Source organism: Phyllobates terribilis, unplaced genomic scaffold (assembly GCF_046119375.1).
Source record: "Phyllobates terribilis strain yellow unplaced genomic scaffold, ASM4611937v1 Scaffold_1__5_contigs__length_1240528914, whole genome shotgun sequence".
In the NCBI taxonomy this organism is placed as follows: Eukaryota; Metazoa; Chordata; class Amphibia; order Anura; family Dendrobatidae; genus Phyllobates; species Phyllobates terribilis.
The window spans coordinates 1145565544-1145582227 of record NW_027362761.1 but is presented as its reverse complement, the minus strand read 5'-3'; the positions used below and the strand labels follow the sequence as shown (position 1 = coordinate 1145582227).

Below are 16684 nucleotides of genomic sequence, written 5' to 3'. Positions count from 1 at the left end.
ATATATTAAATAAAATATAATTATATATATATATATATTAAATAAAATATAATTATATATATATATATTAAATAAAATATAATTATATATATATTAAATAAAATATAATATATATATAATTATATATATATTAAATAAAATATAATTATATATAATATAAATGAAACAATCGTTCTGTGTGCTTAGCATTATGGTCAGCCTGTAAACAGGTCGTTAAAGGGGTTTTCCCAGGAACAAAAGTTCATTTTAACCAATAGCTCTTGGGATGATAATAAGTTCCTCATTTGGATGTGTTTAAGTAAAATGTTCCTGTGCTGAGATAATCTTATAAATGCTCCCCTGCTGTGTACTGTGTAATGGTCGTGTCTGACCGTGCAGGAACATGGTCTGATCATACCACATCTGGGCAGGGGAGGAAGGAAAAGAGTATACAGATATTACAGCAGAGGATCACAGATGATTCTATTCCTTGTGAGGTAAAACACTTCACGGCCCGTTGTTTAACTTCAAAGAACAAATCCTCTGTGATCCTCGGCTGTCCTGTCTGTATACTCTTTTGCTTCTCCCCCCTGTCCAGGAGATGTGGTATGATCAGACCATGTTCCTGCACGGTCAGACACAGCCATTACACAGTACACAGCAGGGACACATTTATAAGATTATCTCAGGGCAGGAACATTTTATATAAACACATCCAATTGTGGAAATTATTATTATTCCAAGAGCTATTGGTTAAAATGAACTTTTGTTCGTGGGAAAACCCCTTTTATAGACCGCCAGTCGGCAGTCTTTGAGGGCAAGGTCGGCATGGGTAAACTCAGCTTGTTAACATCAATTTGTCCGTTTAATTATACGTTTTCAAGGAGGAATAACAGGAACGCAGAGCGTAAAATACTGGGAAAAACGCTACTTCTGAATTGTTTTTTATGCCGAATGCAACGATTTTCTAAAGCAGTTGTCTGCAGAGGTGACAGACCCTTGGTAGATGAGCGGTGCTGCTGACGTGGTGTCCGTCTGCCGCTGATATCTGCAAGAATCACTTGTGTTCGGCCTGTATTTATCATGCATTGAACCCCAAGTAATAGGACAAGAGCACAGTATCTTGCAGGCGTGTGCTAGATATGGCATGCAGACAGTGGACGGCTTGTTAGCGGCACCTCTCTCTGGAGACCCCCTGGACCACACTGGAGACCTCCTTTTAAACATTCACAATTGGGTGGGCACACATGTCCTGGTTAATCAAATCTTTCTTCTTGCGTGAGATAGTCAAAATCCAAATACTAAGATCTTTTTTCCCCAACATCTGCCGTGATAGAGAATAGAAGACTCCATGAGCAAAAAAATGTCTAGTCCCTTCCAAATTGGAGGGTACGATGCACTTTCATCTGATGTGTATAGTCGGCTTTACATTGAAAGTGCGGACTGGTGGCATCTTCAGCACAGGAGTGGGTGATTTGCCAGGAGACTTCTCGACCATACTATGTGTGAGCGAGACATTTTGGTGCTTATGGATGCTTTTAGGTCAGGCATGACACTGCTGCCCAACTTAGCAGATGTTCCTCCAGTTCTCCTAGAACTTCTCACCTGTGAAGTGAGCCTCTGTCACTCAGTCATCACACCCCCTTCACACCCATCTGTCTTTTTTTTGCAGGTTGTGAGACCTGTACACCTCCACATGTCACTTCTGGTAGAAAATGACAGTGTGTGTGAGCGCTGTGATGTTTTTGGGAAGGTTTCATTGCACAGGAATGTGTGTACCCCCATGTTGGCATTGTACTCTGCCTGCATTGTCTTGTGTTGTTACACGATAGACAGGACACTGTCAGTTTTGTCTCTTGCTCTTCCTGTATAACTGGTTTATGACTGTCACTAATGACCTTTTATAGTTATCTGTCAGCAGTACCACCCTGCTTGGGTATAAAACTTTTATTGCCTTGTATCGCCATCTTCAATTTATTCCCATGTACATTCCGCTGGCCTCTCCGTACATTCCGCCGGCCTCTCCGTACATTCCGCCACTTGGACCAAAGACCAATCCTTATCCCTTTCTTTGCCCCCATCACATGCCCTATAATGCACATACCCTTCTTGTTTGCTGATCGGCAGTCATTTACATAGGCCAACCTGGCTTCAGTTGCGCACTGAAGGATCTGTAATAGAGCGTTATGTGCCACTGTTCTTGGCAGCATGTTGTTTACACAGGATGATGTGCTGCCGAGAACGACTATCTTCTGTGCGGCAACTGAAAAGTAATAAAATAGCGTTTTTTCAGATTAATGAATGCTGATGTCTCTATTTGCTAATAAAGTATGGGTTTTTAGATAGAACACTAATATATGATATCCATGTATGCAAACATAGGAGGTGTTAATAGAACAACCCCTTTTTTGAAGGGGTTATCTGTTTTCAGGCATAATTAGGCATAAGACATTGAAAAACTGGAGCAAGTTCAGACGAGCTACCTGGATGGTGAGCGGACTGCAAGCTATGTCCTACGAGGAACGGTTAAAGGATCTGGGATTGTTTAGCTTGCAAAAAAGAAGACTGAGAGGAAACTTAATAGCTGTCTACAAATATCTGAAGGGCTGTCACAGTGTAGAGGGATCATCCTTATTCTCATTTGCACATGGAAATGCGAGAAGCAATGGGCTGAAACTGAAAGGGAGAAGATACAGATTAGATATTAGAAAAAACGTTTTGACGGTGAGGGTGATCAATGAGTGGAACAGGCGGCCACGAGAGGTGGTGAGGTCTCCTTCACTGGAAACAGAGGCTGGACAGACATCTGTCTGAGATGATTTAGTGAATCCTGCATTGAGCAGAGGGTTGGACACGAGGACCCTGGAGGTCCCCTCCAACTCTAAAATTCTTTGATTCTAGGCCAGAGACAACTAATGCTTATTTTGGTATTTTTTTATCTATAGCTCATTTGCCTCTCCGGTGCTCCTCCCTCTTTCTTTCCAGTATTGCAGCTTCATCATGCTGCCTACCACATGTGACCACTGCAGCTAATCACTAGCCTTCCAAAGTCTCGTGTCGTCTATTTTGGCATCACCACTGAGGGCAAGTTTAAATAACGGATAATTTGCTATTCAATTTTGTAACCATGCTCAGCCTGTGACAACCGTCAACTCCAGACGATGGTCGACTCCACTATAGGAGGAACCTGTGACAACCTTCAGCTGAGGACGATGGTCGTCTCGACTATAGGAGGAGCCTGTGACAACCTTCAGCTGAGGACGATGGCCTTCTCGACTATAGGAGGAGCCTGTGACAACCTTCAGCTGAGGACGATGGCCTTCTCGACTATAGGAGGAGCCTGTGACAACCTTCAGCTGAGGACGATGGCCTTCTCGACTACAGGAGGAGCCTGTGACAACCTTCAGCTGAGGACGATGGTCATCTCGACTATAGGAGGAGCCTGTGACAACCTTCAGCTGAGGACGATGGTCTCTCGACTATAGGAGGAGCCTGTGACAACCTTCAGCTGAGGACGATGGTCGTCTCGACTATAGGAGGAGCCTGTGACAACCTTCAGCTGAGGACGATGGTTGTCAGCACCACAGAAGGGTATTGCCTTTAGCTGGTGCCTCTAAAAACTAGTGTGGCTGACTGACTTTTATTTATGTCTATGAAGGCCTCTTCCAAAAAAAAAAAAAAAATCAAAAGCCACCCACTAAATCCTTTTGACAGTCAATGCGACTCAGCCCTCTTGACTAATCAGTAGCATAGTGTGAATCGTTTCTCATTAGGCCATTGGGGCACTGATGCATCCACTTACATTTCTCTCTTTTCCATAGGTCTGACAATTTTTAGTTTTTTTGCAAATTTGAAAATGAAGGGGGAAAAAAAAAAACTTTTAATAAAATTGATTCAAAACTTCTTAATGTCTTGTGTCCACAGCTCCTAGGCAGACTGTTGTGATGCCATGGTAACAGGCTCCTGACAGACCCTCTACCACTCTATTTTAGTCATACGCCCTTCCACTTGTTTCCTCCTTCTTCCTGACTTATATTCAAATGATTAGTAAAAACAGAGGACAAAAGAGGTGTATGACTGCGGGATCTGACTACAGCTTGTTTGTAGTCTGTTACCACGGAGATGCAGAAGAACAATGAAAGGAAGATTCTAAATGAGACACTAACCTAAAATAAAACATACTGGTAAATATTTTGTCTGGTGACCTAAACCCTTTGTTTTTTGCACAATTGTCTGAGATCTGATCTTGTTTTGTAATTGTTTTTTTTTAAGGAGGGGACTTTCCTGCATTACTGTCTGCACAGATTGAACGTATTATTAATGGGTCTGGATATGGTCTTGTAAATCTATGATTGATTTGTGCAAGGCACATAGATTGGCTCTCTGATATTACTGTGGATGCGACCGGCGTAAATGATGAGGAGAAATGCTCTTGGCAGAACTCATTGAATTTTTTTCCCCCATCTGAAGCATTGCTGTCTTTTTTTCCTGAGCTGTGGATATTCTGTACAGGTGTCACATTGCAGTATAGAGTTTTAAAGGGACTTTGGGTTTTTTTTTTCATCCCTTAGCACAGTAGTTATCTAATAAAGGGTCTGTCCAGAACTTTATCCTAAAAGATATGTCATCAATATCAGATACCCAACTCCTCCACCGATCGCGGTGGCTGACAGTACAGTGTACGGAGCCGGATCATCACAGCTCTTCACCCTGTCTAGTGGTCCTTCTGGGGTACTGTTGCTCAGATTACTTTAAATTTAATAGGAGCTGAGACTCCATTCGCCCTTGTTTTTTGGTAGTCTGCTGATTTCAGTGGGCACCAGGTAATGCTTAATTTCTCCTGCGGAGGCACTGTATGCAAATTGAGCACTTCCTTCTCTGTTTCCCCACTGATGAGAACTAATCAATGAGGAACGACCTTTTAGGGACCTTTTTAACAAAGAGGTTGCAACAAAAAAAGTGGACTAATAAATAGTTTACATCCATTTTGTACAGCAATCAGATTGTGTATTTTTTTTTTTGAGTGGGGGTTAATGGGGTTTATCAACTTTTACATAAAAAAAATTTGTATTAAACAATGTGCAGGAATTACATGTGGCATAACGCGCCCATCTTCTCTTTGCCTGTATAGATATAAGCTTGTGTATATATGGGTCATATGTCGGCAGGACATCTCCCTTGCTTATCTGATATATTGTAATGCTTTTTTTATATGGTCGTGTCTCTGACAGAACAATATTTGTAATATCCACAGAAACCTTCCAGCCAAACCCGCTGAAGAAGCCCAAAAACACCGACAGGAATATGAAGAAATGGTGGCCCAGGCTAAAAGAAGAGGTGAGGATCTGATCATGTATGGGGCAAGAGAAGCCATCCAGCCCAGCGTCCTACAGACTGAAGGTCACAGTCCTGCTGGCAATGCGCTAATAATGCCATGTAGACCCTAACGCTGACCCCCATTTTAGTCCCTGCCGTCAACCAAATTCTGTCTGGTCTGATGACTTGTTGATGATGATTTTGCATATACATTACTAGTCCTTAGTTTGGACACAATTGTCCAGGCAATGGTTTTCTTTTATTCTTTTTGGAATGTGCACATTGTAAATTCAGACTGAAGGCAGCAAAATCTTCTGGGAAGGAACACGTATGGAAACAAGGAGTAAAATAAGTGTGAAACCAGAATATTGTTAAACCATAGATTCCTAAAAGTACCTTTCTTTTTACATGTATTTACAGCTCTACACGCTTTTATGCGGAGGCTGTTTGCGCGCTATCATGCGGAGGCCATGTGTGCGAGCTCTTAAAGGGGATTTCCCACTAACAAAAGTTGATTTTAATCAATAGATCTTGGAATAATAATTCCACGATTGGATGTGTTTAAATAAAATGTTCCTGTGCTGAGATAATCTTATAAATGTGCCCCTGCTGTGTACTGTGTAATGGCTGTGTCTGACCATGTGCAGGAACATGGTCTGATCATACCACATCTCCTGGGCAGGGGAGGAAGCAAAAGAGTATACAGACATTACAGCAGGGGATCACAGATGATTCTTTCTTTGAGGTAAAACATTGTTTAAAAACAGGCTTGGAGATGTTTTACCTCACACAAAGAATCAGCTGTGATCCTCGGCTGTCCTGTCTGTATACTCTTTTGCTTCTCCCCCCTGCCCAGGAGATGTGGTATGATCAGACCATGTTCCTGTACGGTCAGACACAGCCATTACACAGTACACAGCAGGGGCACATTTATAAGATTATCTCAGCACAGGAACATTTTATTTAAACACATCCAATCGTGGAACTTATTATTATTCCAAGATCTATTGATTAAAATCAAACTTTTGTTTGTGGGAAAACCACTTTTAAGCTTCATTCACACTGACTGTGCTCAGATAACAAGAGCATGAAATAATGCTGGGTCTCTTACCCTGAGCATACTGCCTCATGGACATGCATACGTGCGTCCGATGAGGTGACCGGCCAGTCGGGCCATGTCTTTCGATCAGAGCTCGCCCCGGGTGAGGTCTAACATTTTCCCTAATCTGACAGCCCATATTTTCAAAGATTGTGATGGCAGATTATCAGGTTTATAATTCATACAATTAACCTAAAAGTGGCCAGAAACTAATGTCAGCAAATATTTTGCTGAAAATCAGGTTAGTGGGTCATGTGAGAAGGGATCTGGAGCTTCTCCAGTTAATCAATGACCCCAGTGACTATTATTTATTAACTTCCCGTCAGAAAACACGTAGCCGACAATAAATGAGGATCACGTTCCAGCAGTTAGACTCATCCCGACTCCCGATCAATACAGGGCTCTGTAGACACTTCGCATGTTTTATTCATGGCCGGAGAAGTAGGTTATCCGTGTACATTTCCTGCATGCTAAGTTTTGGTCCACAACTGTTCAGCTCCTTATCCATTGCTCTGTGTACGGACATGACGGACTGATGTCGCTCTACTGCCGGCAACTCCACATACTGCCCTGCAATCCAGAGCACATCAATACTTACTGACATTTACCTTATCTTTACGTAGAAAGGGAAAAGGTCCCTGACGTACACAGCGGTACAATAGAAATGTCATTCTGCATTGTCCATTGTTACACAAGTGCAGGAGGCTGATGTGTGAAATGTCGCACATTAATGTAGAATGTTCCCCAAATTGCATCTGTTACGGATGATTGCAACATGGAAGCACCGTATTTTTCGGACTGTAAAACGCACCGGAGCATAAGACGCACCTAGGTTTTAGAGGAGGAAAATAGAAAAAAAAAATGTAAGCAAAAAATGTGGTCATGATGCCCTGTTAAGGGGGAGGGGGTCTGCTCCTGACACAGTTATAGGGGTAATATCCCCCATCCTGGTATATATGGCCACTTCATTCCTGTTATACGTGGCCCCCATCCCCATCCTGATATGCATGGCAGCCCAATCCACCATCCTGGTATATAGGGCACCTTCATCCCTCTTCCTGGTATGTATGGCCCCCTTCATGCTGGTATGCTTGGCACCCCATGATCCCCGTCACGCTGCACAGAAAAAAATAAGTCATACTCGCTGCCTCTAGCACTGTGTCCCGCTCTGTACCGGAATAGTCACTGCTCCCCACGCCCATGGGAGTGGTGAATATTCATGGCCTTTAATAGCGGGCACACTGACAGCCGAGCGCAGCAGGAGCCGCGCTGCGGCTACAGTGTGCGCGCTATTAGGAAGAATGAATGGTCACTGCTCCCCCCGCACGCAGTTCCGGCGTGGGGAGCAGTGACTATTCCGGCACCGAGCTGGACATAGCGCTGGAGGAGAGAGGAGGTGAGTATGATTGTTTGTTTTTGTTTTTCTGTGCAGAGTAACGGGGATCAGAGGGTGCCAAGCATACCAGGATGTAGGGGTGCCATGCATACCGGGATGAAGGGTGCCATACATACAGGAGCCGTGCTGCGGGCACAGTGTGCCGGTTATTAAGGAAAGTTAATATTCACTGCTCCCCACGACCATGGGCGTGGGGAGCAGTGAATATTCATTTTCTTTAGTAGTGGGCACAGTGTAGGCTGCAGAAGGTGGCTGCTGCCTCCTGTGCCCTGCTACTCCGCCACTGTCTCTTCCCCCACCACCCACAGTCACAGTATTTATGTATATTAGACTATAAGACACCCCCCCCCCCCCTACACACTTTCCTCCAAAATTTTGGAGGAAAAAAGTGCGTCTTAAATACCGTATTTTTCGGACTATATTTCAATATCACATCTTTATAGGATTCCATATCTTATTCTGCCACGTGTGCGTTGTTGCTTCTGCTCTGGTGCGCCTGCTCACTTTTTATATACATGCATAATTCATTTTTTGGAAGAGTTCAGTATCTAGATAAAAGGTTAGAATATAATGAGATGTAAGAACATCTAGAAACCAACTTGTTTATAGAAATAGTTCGTTAGATTCCAAAACTAAACATAACACAGAAGTAACGAGGACAGGGGGTTAATTCAAACAGTGTACAGATTGTTCTTATAAAATATTAAAGAAACTTGCATGTTAAAATACCAAGAAGAGATCTAGAAAGGAAAAACAGATGATTAAAAGCAAACTGTATACACATCATTAAAATACTAAATGTTAAGCAGCATTTATAGAACTGAAATTAGTCTCTTAAGACACGTTTTACTCGCAATAAACGCTGACTTTTTTCATTCATGTGACATTTAACATATTGGTTTCCTGCTCTGATCTAAAAATTGAGAAGTGTATACATGCTTTAAAAAGATGGAGCGGTGGAAGTTATATATGGAGTGGTTGAACTGAAGGGAGTCCTCTAAAAATTGGGCGCTAACTACACCATATATATCACTTTTTAAATGTAGTTTAGATGACTTTTGCCTATTGTGTATTAATTACAGTAGAAACTTCCTAGCTATTAATTTTCAGGACAATCAAACTGTAGATATTTTAATTTAAATTTTATTTAAAAAAAATAAATAAAATTTTATAGTATATAATTTTTTTTTTTTAAATAAATTTAAACCAAAATCTCTACAGTTCGATTGTCCTGAAAATTAATTGATAGGAAGTTTATAATTAATCTAAACTGACTAATATATTATATTATATTATATTGTGTATGGCATGGACTTCACCCACATTGGAGAACTGACATGGAGCAGGCATGTTGGATTTTGAGATGCCCAGTCCTTTGTGTCCTGGGAAGATGAGCCGATGCCAGAGATGTCTGGCTTATTTCATGGCCTCAGACGTTTATCTATTTCTCCCAATTTCCCCCATTGAAATGGCTTTTTAAAATATCTGATAATCTTTTAACTATTACTGTCAAAATAATCTCAACTTTAAGACCATGTAATATTTGTGTTCATGATCTGGGTTCATGTTCTTTAAAGGGGCAGAAAAACATATAAAGATTCTCTTCTTGATGCACTTTGAACCTTTGTCATGCTTCACCCCATCGAGCCTTGCCCTAATCATCTGACCGGTGGGGGACCTATAGGCCTTGTATTTTTAGGGACTGTAATGTTTCCTTAATCTATAGATTGCCTTAACACGTATTTAGCACCTATATTGTGAGAACGTGAACACAAAGATGGATATAAAGTTGTTCTGCTCCTAGAACCAAAGTTTGGGGTCCTGTTTAGCTGAATGCTGGGAAGAGCATGTAAGCTGCGTTCAGCCAATAAGAGTGCCTGAGAGAACTGATTGGTTGAGGGAGGACATGTCCTTTCCACCTGGATGCTATTTGTCCTCTCATTTACAATTCTGGTCTGAGGAGCTCTAAGGCTATGTGCCCACGTTGCATAAATGAAGCAGAAAATTTCTGCTTCATTTCTGCAAGTCCTCTCCCGGAAAAACGCATGCGGAATTCCGCACGCGTTTATCGTGCGTTTATCACGCGTTTTCCACATGTGGAATTGCCTTGCGTTTTTTAATGCATTGGACAAAGGCAATTCTGCTTGCGGAAAAGCAAAATTAATTGACATGCTGTGGATTTTTGAACGCAGCATAAACGCTGCGGAAAAATCCGCAGCATGTGCATAGAACTTGCGGAATCCCATTGGGGACCATGGGGTGCGGGTTACCAAGCGTTTTACAAGCGTTTCCGCTGCGGAAAATCCGCATCAAAAACGCTTGAAAAACGCTACGTGGGCACACAGCCTAAAGGGTTTTTTTTTTTTTCCCCCATCATGGCATATTGGCTAAAAGTCTGAAGATCTGATTTGTGTAACCCCTAGTGATCCTGGAAACTATGCATTTCTACCAATTAACTGGAAATATGTCTGAGTTTTTGCACTTACATGTAGAATTCTTTCCCTGAAATCCTGCAGTAGGTCAGATGTGAGTGTTGGATGAATGGTACTGATGATAGAGCCAGTTCTGAGACCCCTAACGCGCGTTTGCCAGCTGAGTCATTAGTGTATGTACTTGACAGCCTGTCTCTATCTGCTTTGTACATGTGCCCAAATTTGTTTAACCTGTCAGATTTCCCATCTCGAATGCGCAATTCCTGGGGGAATTCTCCAGTCCCCACAGCACACAGCGAGCGGCCTTTCATCCGAGCTGTTTTAATATCTTCCGCTTTCTACCTCCTGCTTAGAAGCTTCCCTCATCACAGCTATATACATAAATCCTGCATTTTGATCATGAATGTGTATTTTCAGAATTCAAAGAAGCCCAAAGAAAGAAAAAACAACTGCAGGAGAGGTGTAAAGTGGAGGAAAGTATCGGAATCGCCGCTCTGATGTGGAACAACGAGATTCTGCCCAACTGGGAATCCATGTAAGTGGAGATGGAGCCACTGAAATTATTCATTTAACACCCTAAATGTTAAAATTTTAAATAAAAATAAAATGTACAAAAGATTCTTCTGCGAAATTGTCTAGATCGCCTACTCATTCCTGTTAATCTTCTGTGTAGACCAGTAAGTGTTAATCTTGCCTATCTAGTATCCAGCATCACTGTTGTAGGCTGTGAATTAGGTTGCTGGTGCATTAATTAGCAATAATAAATAAGCCTCCTATTAGAGGAGGGAAATCATTTTCTTCTTATAGGGATTGGTGCACAATGCTGTCCAATTAAATGAAAGGGGTAAATCTTGCCTATCTAGTATCCAGCAGCACTCTAGACCTATAACTCAATCCTTATGACATATCCGGTGGTGTTAATTATTTTCAGCAGAGCCACCGAATCTGCACAACACTGCTGAAAATAAGACTGTCAGTCTGTTGTATTTGTTACCAGTTAAAGAAAACGTTATAGCTTTTTCTTTTTAAAGGGAACCTGTCACTAGACTCGTGCTGCCCGAATCGCCTCACTGCGCGATTGTAAACCATTTGAAGAGTTGACCGGGGACTACAGGGAGAGACCTGATTAATCCTTGTCCAACTGCACTACTCTATTTGACAGGGGTCTTCCATTTGTGTACATGGGGAGAGACCTGTCAATCACCTGCAGCGGGGCGGGGACAAGCTCCATCTGTCTTCTGTGAATTGCGCAGCCTGGCCTCGATTTTATGCTGCCTGTGGTTTGCGCAGCATGATTCTGGTGACTATATCCATGAGACTATGAATATTAAAAGGGAACCCAAGTAATGTTTTATATATAAAAAGTTTTCGTGCTAGGCCATTGCTGAGAAGTTTTCCTCCATTCTGCTATTAGGTGCTGTTCTCGAAAAGTTCGGGAGATGTGGTGGCAGGGGATCCCACCCAATGTAAGAGGAAAAGTCTGGAGTTTGGCGATCGGTAATGAGTTAAATATCACTCACGGTAAGGCTGGAGACCGTATATCCTTTATAGCGGTCCTTGTTTATCAGGATACATAGTAGTAACAGTGAGTAATTCTATCCATTACCAATAGCTACTGAAATATGTATGACAAAAAAATCCATCTCCAACAAGAACATGCTAGTGACGGGGAAGGGGCTGTGACACTGTCACTTTAAGGGGGTTGGTTTATCAGGACCACTCCTCCTTAAACTAAGCTCCGCCTACAGATAAAGGAAGCTGCTTCCAGCTGAGCATTTCCCCTGCAGCGCCCTCTTTAGGCAGGATGTAGTGTTGCATGCTGGGCCAATAAAATGTGTTTTTTTTTGTTTTTTTTTAAATTTATTTATTTTTTCTTCTCTGGCTACCATAAAGGGATCCTGAGACGACCTAATAAGACAGATGGTAGGGGTTTGCCGAGATGAGTCAACACTTAAATAAGCAGTGGATAAAGGGGTCTAATTACTGTTCCTGTATGTGACTCTATTATGCAGATAAATCGGAGGAAAAAAAAATCAAAGGGCTAATTAAACAATTTTGTACTCATGAGTCAACAGGGATATATTCTTCAATGGGTCCTACTTGTTGTTATTATTAGTGAACGTCTCATTAATGAGGCGATCCATTATTGTAAAAGTTAATTCTTATTGGGCCCTGGGTGGTGAAAGAAAACACAACCAAAAAAGTTTGCGCATCTCCCAAAACCTGCGCTGCCACTGCACATTGTGTCACCCGCTAATCGATGGCCTCGTTACAGTGCTTGTTAACTAATAAGAGGTGGAGAATCCCTTTAAATATAACGGTACTGAAGGAGGGACTGCAGCACAAGATGGATGTATGCTTGGATCTCGGTTAAGCCATTTTATTTTCTATCTAGAGTTGTACGATATCTGTCTATCTCGAGCCAAGGATCGATGGAAATCGCTGAGCATGGGAGGGTCCGATGTAGAAAATGAGGGTAAGAACTTATCTGTTCTGGGACATTACTAGATGGCACTTGTTTTTGGTCTGGCAATATGCAGCCCCTGTGAACGAAGCTACATTTATTCAATGTGTTATACGGGTGTATTCAAATGTGGCTTCTTATTTTAAGCACAAAACATGGTGTAATTGTATCAGTTTTTAAACTTTTTAAAGGGGTAGTGCCATATATGCCGGTTATGTCCTATCTGGAACACCGCCAATCGCTGGCACTCTGTATTTTAAGCCCCACTGATCCCGAGGCAGAGGCTCCGGCGATCCACTCGTTGTCTGATGATGACCAAGACTATGAATGTAGTAGCTGCCTGCATGTTTGACCATCGCTCTATGGGGAAATATAGACCCCATTTTTTTTATTATTTTTTTTTGATCACTGGGGGGTTCCAGTGGGGGAAGCCACAACAACCATCAAGATATCTTGTGGTTAGGTGATGACTTGCGTTTGTGGGGAAAACCTCTTTATGCTGTGTGCCCACCATGCGTTTTTAAGCGTTTCCGCAGCGGCAAAAACGCTCAAACGCATGGTAGAAGGCCTGCCATGGTCCCCAATGATAATCTGCATGTGCTGTGCACATGCTGCGGAAACTTCCGCTGCGGATTATAATTGCGGAAAAAAACGCAGCACTAACAATTTTGCGGAAGTGCTGCGTTTTTGCCGCCATTGACTTGCATTGAATCGCATGGATTACGCATCACTGGATATGTTGATGCGCATTCCATGCATTTCAATGTGCGGATGGTACCCGGGTCTAGAGGACAGGAGACTCTCCTCCGGACCTGGGTACCACAGAACCTGTAAAAAAAAAAATAAAAAAATAAATATTATATTTACCTTCTGATGGCCCCCCGCTGCGCTCGTCCTCCCATGCTGGCAGATCGCGGTGGACTGAAGGACCTGCGCTGACGTCAGTCATGTGACGGCAGGTCCTTCGGTGTAATGCACCGCGATCTGCCTACACGCCAGGATGGAGCGAAGGAAGACTCCGGGGGCCATCAGAAGGTAAGTATAGATTCATTTTTTTATTTTTAACCATTCTTTGACGGTCACACTATATAAATCCATGCCGTTTGCGTGGATTTATATAGTGTGACCAAGTTGTCAAGCACTTTCCAAATGATGCTAAAATCTCTTGGAAAGCGCTTGTGAACCCGCATGCGGAAATGCATGTGAAGAACGCTTCACATCCGCATGTCCCTGGCTGGAAAAACGCATGTACAATCCGCATGTACAATCCGCATGTACAATCCGCATGTGTTTTTTTTCTGCCAGGGAGATGCAGAAACTCTCAGGAAAAATCCAGAGCATTTCTGCATTGTGGGCACATAGCCTTAAACAACTTCTTAGTTGAGAGCAGGAACAGTTGACATGGTTGCCAAGGCTGTGCTCTGGGAGCAAAACACATTAGTAGCTCTCTGGTCGTATTGCTTTAGTGTAAGGGCTAGCTCACACCACAGTATTTTTCCGTCTAACGAAACGTCGGATCGTGCGCGGACCAATGTTATTCTGAGGCCGTGCACATGTCCATTTTTTTTTTTTTCTTGGAACGAGATGTTCCAAGGAAAACATCGCAGCATGCCAGAATTTGATTGGATATTTGGATAGTTGTCAGACATGCAAGCCAGTGAGTGCGAAGAAAACATTGAACTGCACTCCGATGAGTGCAGTCTGATTTTTCACACACTGACACTATGGCAAAGATGGAGAAATTTTGTTCTCCATCTGCTCCTCAGTGTGCACTGATTCTCTTATCTGAGAGAATCTGATCACACTAAGCTGATGCTGATCATTTGATTACAGTGGTGTTTGCATAATTGTCCAATTCTCTCAGATGAGAGAATTTATGGCCTTCTGACCCTAGCCTAACCGCAAAGAGTTAAGGCCTTTTTTAGTCTGAATGTCAACAGGTTGCCTCCTGCAGACCCGGGCAGTATAGCGGGAGCAAATAGATTTGCAATACCTGATCCAGTGGTCACGTCAGTAGCTTATGGCCACTGGACAGGAGCCCTGAGAACCGTCTCCTATCTGATGCCGTCTGCAAATCCTTTTTTTTCATTGGCCGGCATGGTGCAGCGTCACATGGAACCGATGACGCGGCCGGCCAGCCAGCCAATCAAAACTAGAAAAAGATTTGCGGATACTGTCAGGGAAAGACAGTTTGCAGGACTCCCTGAATAGTTACGTGACTGATGGATCGGGTCATGGGAATTGATTAGCAATGGCACTACCGCTCTAAATGCCAAGACTTTGGGTTCCTTATAGCTGCATACTTTAGCAATTCAATTTTTAAAGTTGTAGCACATGAGTCTCTCTCAATGACGTGTTGCAGACCTTTTTAATGATGAAATGGTTTTAGTTACTGAACTCAAGGAAAAAAAACCTCTAATCACCAAGTGCACCTTGTAAATGGATAAACCCTGCTCCATGGTCTGGGATTCTGCATGTGGACGTGCCGGCTGCGTCGTATCCTCATTGATGTTCTGATCTATTTCCCTCTAGACTCGGGTTTGTCTGCGTCGGACAGGGAGGCCAGCCTGAGCTGATAAAGTTGGATATCTCCCCGCACATTTCCAAGTCTGTGTATATTCCAGAAGGTAGGACATGGCACTGCTGGATATCTAAAAGCCGCAAATATAATCTGTTATGTTTTGACTGAATTGGATTATCACTCAATTATTTGGAAACTGCCAGAATAACAATCGCAGCCTTTATCTTTTCAGGGCGGCCCCTATCACGATATGCTGCACAGTATTCTCGGGGCCTACACTTGCTACAGACCTGACGTTGGTTATGTAAGTGTCTCCTCCGCTATACTCACTTGCTCCAGAATTAAGGAATCGCCGAGTGTTCCAGTTTGTGTGCAGCCATGTGTGATCAGTAACGGTCCCGTGGTACTGGCTGTTCCAGGCCTGTGGACTGATAACCTCTCATTCTCCTCCCCGTATTAGGTACAGGGCATGTCGTTTATCGCTGCCGTGCTGATCCTGAACCTAGATACTGCGGATGCCTTCATCGCTTTCTCAAATCTCTTAAATAAACCTTGTCAGATGGCATTCTTCAGAGTAGACCATGGCCCTTGTAAGTACCTGAAGTTGCTGTCAAGTTTCCCTAAAGTTCAACATACAGTCCGGTCCTCCATGGCAGCCAGACTTCAGTCCTCCGGCTCCTGACATCCGGAGTGCCTCTGCTGGTTTGCTAGACCCCACGATGTCATCGTGTGCATTAGCAGCTACGTCGTGACGTTGCCAAGCTAATAAACGCAAGAGGGGGCTGCGTATGCCGGGGCTGCGTATGCCGGGGCTGCGTATGCCGGGGCTGCGTATGCCGGGGCTGCGTATGCCGGGGCTGCGTATGCCGGGCTGCGTATGCCGGGGCTGCGTATGCCGGGGCTGCGTATGCCGCGCCGCAGAACACCAGCTGTCACAGGAGTCTGAATTACTGGACTAATTCAGCATGAATATAATTGCTTGTCTCAAACCCATACACCTTTAAGTTGGCCAAATGTGCAGACCTCATCGGAGCTGGCCAGCCCATCTGATGTGTATGGGGGTCTTCCTGACTGTCCCCGACAGATGTCCCCACGGACGGTAAGGATCGGGCAGTAGAAATTTAGGATCAGTTGTATATTTTCTCATGCGAGATAATCGGGAGACTGAGGTCTTGACAGCGGCTTATTCTACTTTACCTATTGAAAACACGTTTCTGTACAGCCAAGCAGAGCGTTTGTGTGTCGGGAAGTCAGGAAACATGGTTGTCGACAAACTGGTGTATGGGCACCTTAAGAGGGTCTAACAGGGGGTATAAAAAAACATGGCTGCTTTCTTTTAGAAATAGGTCTACCCTTGACCTGTATCGTCTGGTATTGCAACTGAGCCCCATTGAAGTGATGTAGCAGAGCTGCAGTACCATGCTGAAACCTATGGTCAGGGGGGGAATTGGATGTTTCACCCCCCGGGTACAATTCG

General features: G+C 43.3%; 1 protein-coding gene across 1 annotated transcript in view; it reads left to right on the top strand.

Annotated features, from left to right (window-relative positions):
- The window catches only part of TBC1D14 (TBC1 domain family member 14), a 73173-nt gene that overhangs the window by 51119 nt on the left and 5370 nt on the right, over positions 1 to 16684 (top strand). Inside the window, 8 exon segments of the mRNA XM_073661140.1 lie at positions 5234 to 5316; positions 10640 to 10757; positions 11637 to 11743; positions 12618 to 12698; positions 15219 to 15313; positions 15440 to 15511; positions 15668 to 15797; positions 16430 to 16578. Coding sequence (XP_073517241.1) covers positions 5234 to 5316; positions 10640 to 10757; positions 11637 to 11743; positions 12618 to 12698; positions 15219 to 15313; positions 15440 to 15511; positions 15668 to 15797; positions 16430 to 16578 — 835 coding nt within the window.